At 42.5% G+C, this 2,331-nt stretch overlaps 1 protein-coding gene across 1 annotated transcript; it reads right to left on the bottom strand.

Annotated features, from left to right (window-relative positions):
• Window positions 1-986: 986 nt before the first annotated feature.
• Window positions 987-1,911, bottom strand: LOC101432808 (olfactory receptor 10W1). Its single transcript, XM_012530055.3, is given in 3 exon segments — window positions 987-1,609; window positions 1,612-1,695; window positions 1,698-1,911. Coding segments are annotated over 3 exon segments (921 nt in total).
• Window positions 1,912-2,331: the final 420 nt, after the last annotated feature.

The raw sequence follows: 2,331 nt of genomic DNA, 5'->3' as shown, positions 1-2,331 counted from the left end.
GGAGCCAGAATCTCTGGACTCAAATCCCCACTCCACCACTTGCTAGCAGTCGACCATATGATTCCATCATTGGAAATAGGGATAATAACAGCCTTCCTTTAGAATTTTTAAAAGACAATTCCTAGAACACAGTAAGCACTTAATGTTAGCTATTATTTGTAACTATCACTTGAACACATAAATTTAAGATTATATAATATTCCTTTATACAATAATTGTTTAAAAATACTTTATTATGGGAAAATTTGATTGTTAATGTATTTTCACTTTTACATAGAATATTATGTTAATCTTTGTTCTGGTTACACTCAGTGGGCCCTAATCTCCAAGATTCATTCCCCATCCTTTTTTACCTTGCTCTGTACTCCAAGAGGCCAACTTCTATGGATTGAATCCCTGGTATCTCCTTCCATCTTGCTTCCAGTTGGGTTTGGTCAATAGAAGACAGGGCAAGAGATGGGAGGGTAGGAGTAGAGAGAAATCTCTACTCTCTCCTTGCCTGGCCCATAGTTTTGTCAGATGTCTTTTCTCTCAAACCACAGTTCCTATCAAGTAGCCTTTCTCCACAGGTGTGGTTCTCCCTGGTCACTGTTAATACCGTACCTTCATTTTGCCCTTTGTCTGGGAGTGGAGATGGCTTCCTCTGATACTATTATGTTAGTGTGGGGCCTTCCCTTGTCGGTTTCTTTTACTTTTCTCTGTTAAACTCTCTTGAAAGAGCCATCTGTTTCTAGCTGATACATGGATAAGACTTACACTTTCAGCTTTATATCACTTTGATGATTTGCTTATTTATTTCTTTCCTAGAAGAGAAATGACTGAATCAAATGGTACATACATTTTTTTTTCCAGGTCCCCGGTACACATAGCTAAACTGTTTCCAGGTAATATATACAAAATTTTTAGACTAGTTTTAGCATCAACTGAGAGAAGTCCCAGATGCATGTGCAGGCATTAAACCCTAGCCTGGCAGTTTGCATCCTCCCCTAGCTGTTGTGGAAGAGGTAATTCCTGGTAAGCACTCTCTCTAGGACCCCTTTTACCTCATTGTTCCTCAGAGTGTAGATGAGTGGGTTGAGCAGTGGGGTTCCCAGTGTGTACACCAGTGAGAGGAGCTGATCTTGCTTGGTGGAATAGCTGGAGTTGGGGCGCAGGTACATGCAGGCACAACAGTCCTACTGCAGCAGGACCACAGTGAGGTGGAAGGAACAGGTGGAGAAAGCCCAGTGGCGGCCAACTGCTGATTGGATCTTGAGCACAGCAGCCACTATGAAGACATAAGAGTTGGTGATGAGGAAGAAAGGCACAGCAATGGCCAGTGTGGCTGCTACCAGCACTGACTGTTCATAGACATGGCTGTTGGCACAAACGAACTGCATCACTGGGGGCACATCACCGAAGAAATGCTCAATACCCTGAGCATGGCAGAATGGCAAAGAGAAGATAAAGTCCACCAGTTGTAAAGACAGGACGAATCTAATGGCCATAGAGGCCACAACCAAATGGACACAGAAAGTCAAAGTAATAATAAGAGGGTACTGTAAGGGGTGCCAAATGGCAACATACTGGTCATAGGCCATGGCTGTCAAGATGAAGCAATCAGCACTGCAAGTCCAATGAAGAACACCATCTGAGAGGCACAACCCAGGAAGGTGATGGTCGTCTGTGTCTGCAGGGTGTTGACCAGGATGTGTAGCATATTTCCATCCCTGAAAGGCTGCCCAGGAAATAGTACATGGGTGTGTGTAGGTGGGCTTCTGTTTGGATGGCTACCACAATGAGGACATTCCCGGGGATGATCATTGCATAGACCAGGCTGACTCCTAGAAATGACAGTACATGAAGCTCTGGGCAGGAAGGATAGGCCAGGAATGCAAATTCCATGAACACTGAGTGATTTTCCCAGGTCATTGAGCTAAAAGCTTTACTCTGAATAGGGTTACAGGGACAGAAGGAAAAGTCAGACCCACAATACATTAGTTTACTCTTAGAGCCAAAAATCTAATCTATTCAGGACTTGAATTAGAAATTAGTAGGATTAGAGCTAGTTCTCTTTTTCTCTCTTTTACAAGCCCTCCCCACATAAATATCTGCCACTTAATTTTTAGCTGCCAAGATTGGGACCAAGTTATATAGGAAGTTTTAAGGAAGAGAGGCAGAGATGGAATTTGGGAGTTATTTTTAAAAGTGAAATGAAAATTAAATTCTTTTAGTAAATTCACAAAAACTACCAAAGAATTTTTTGGAGGCAGGATTAGGAATGTGGAAACAGAAAGCCACTCATTCATGTATTCGTACTCCTGAGGCATTGAGTAGGGGATATATGGTTGC

The sequence above is a fragment of the Dasypus novemcinctus genome, chromosome 10 (assembly GCF_030445035.2).
Source record: "Dasypus novemcinctus isolate mDasNov1 chromosome 10, mDasNov1.1.hap2, whole genome shotgun sequence".
NCBI classification, from domain to species: domain Eukaryota; kingdom Metazoa; phylum Chordata; class Mammalia; order Cingulata; family Dasypodidae; genus Dasypus; species Dasypus novemcinctus.
This window is presented reverse-complemented; position numbering and strand designations above follow the sequence as displayed.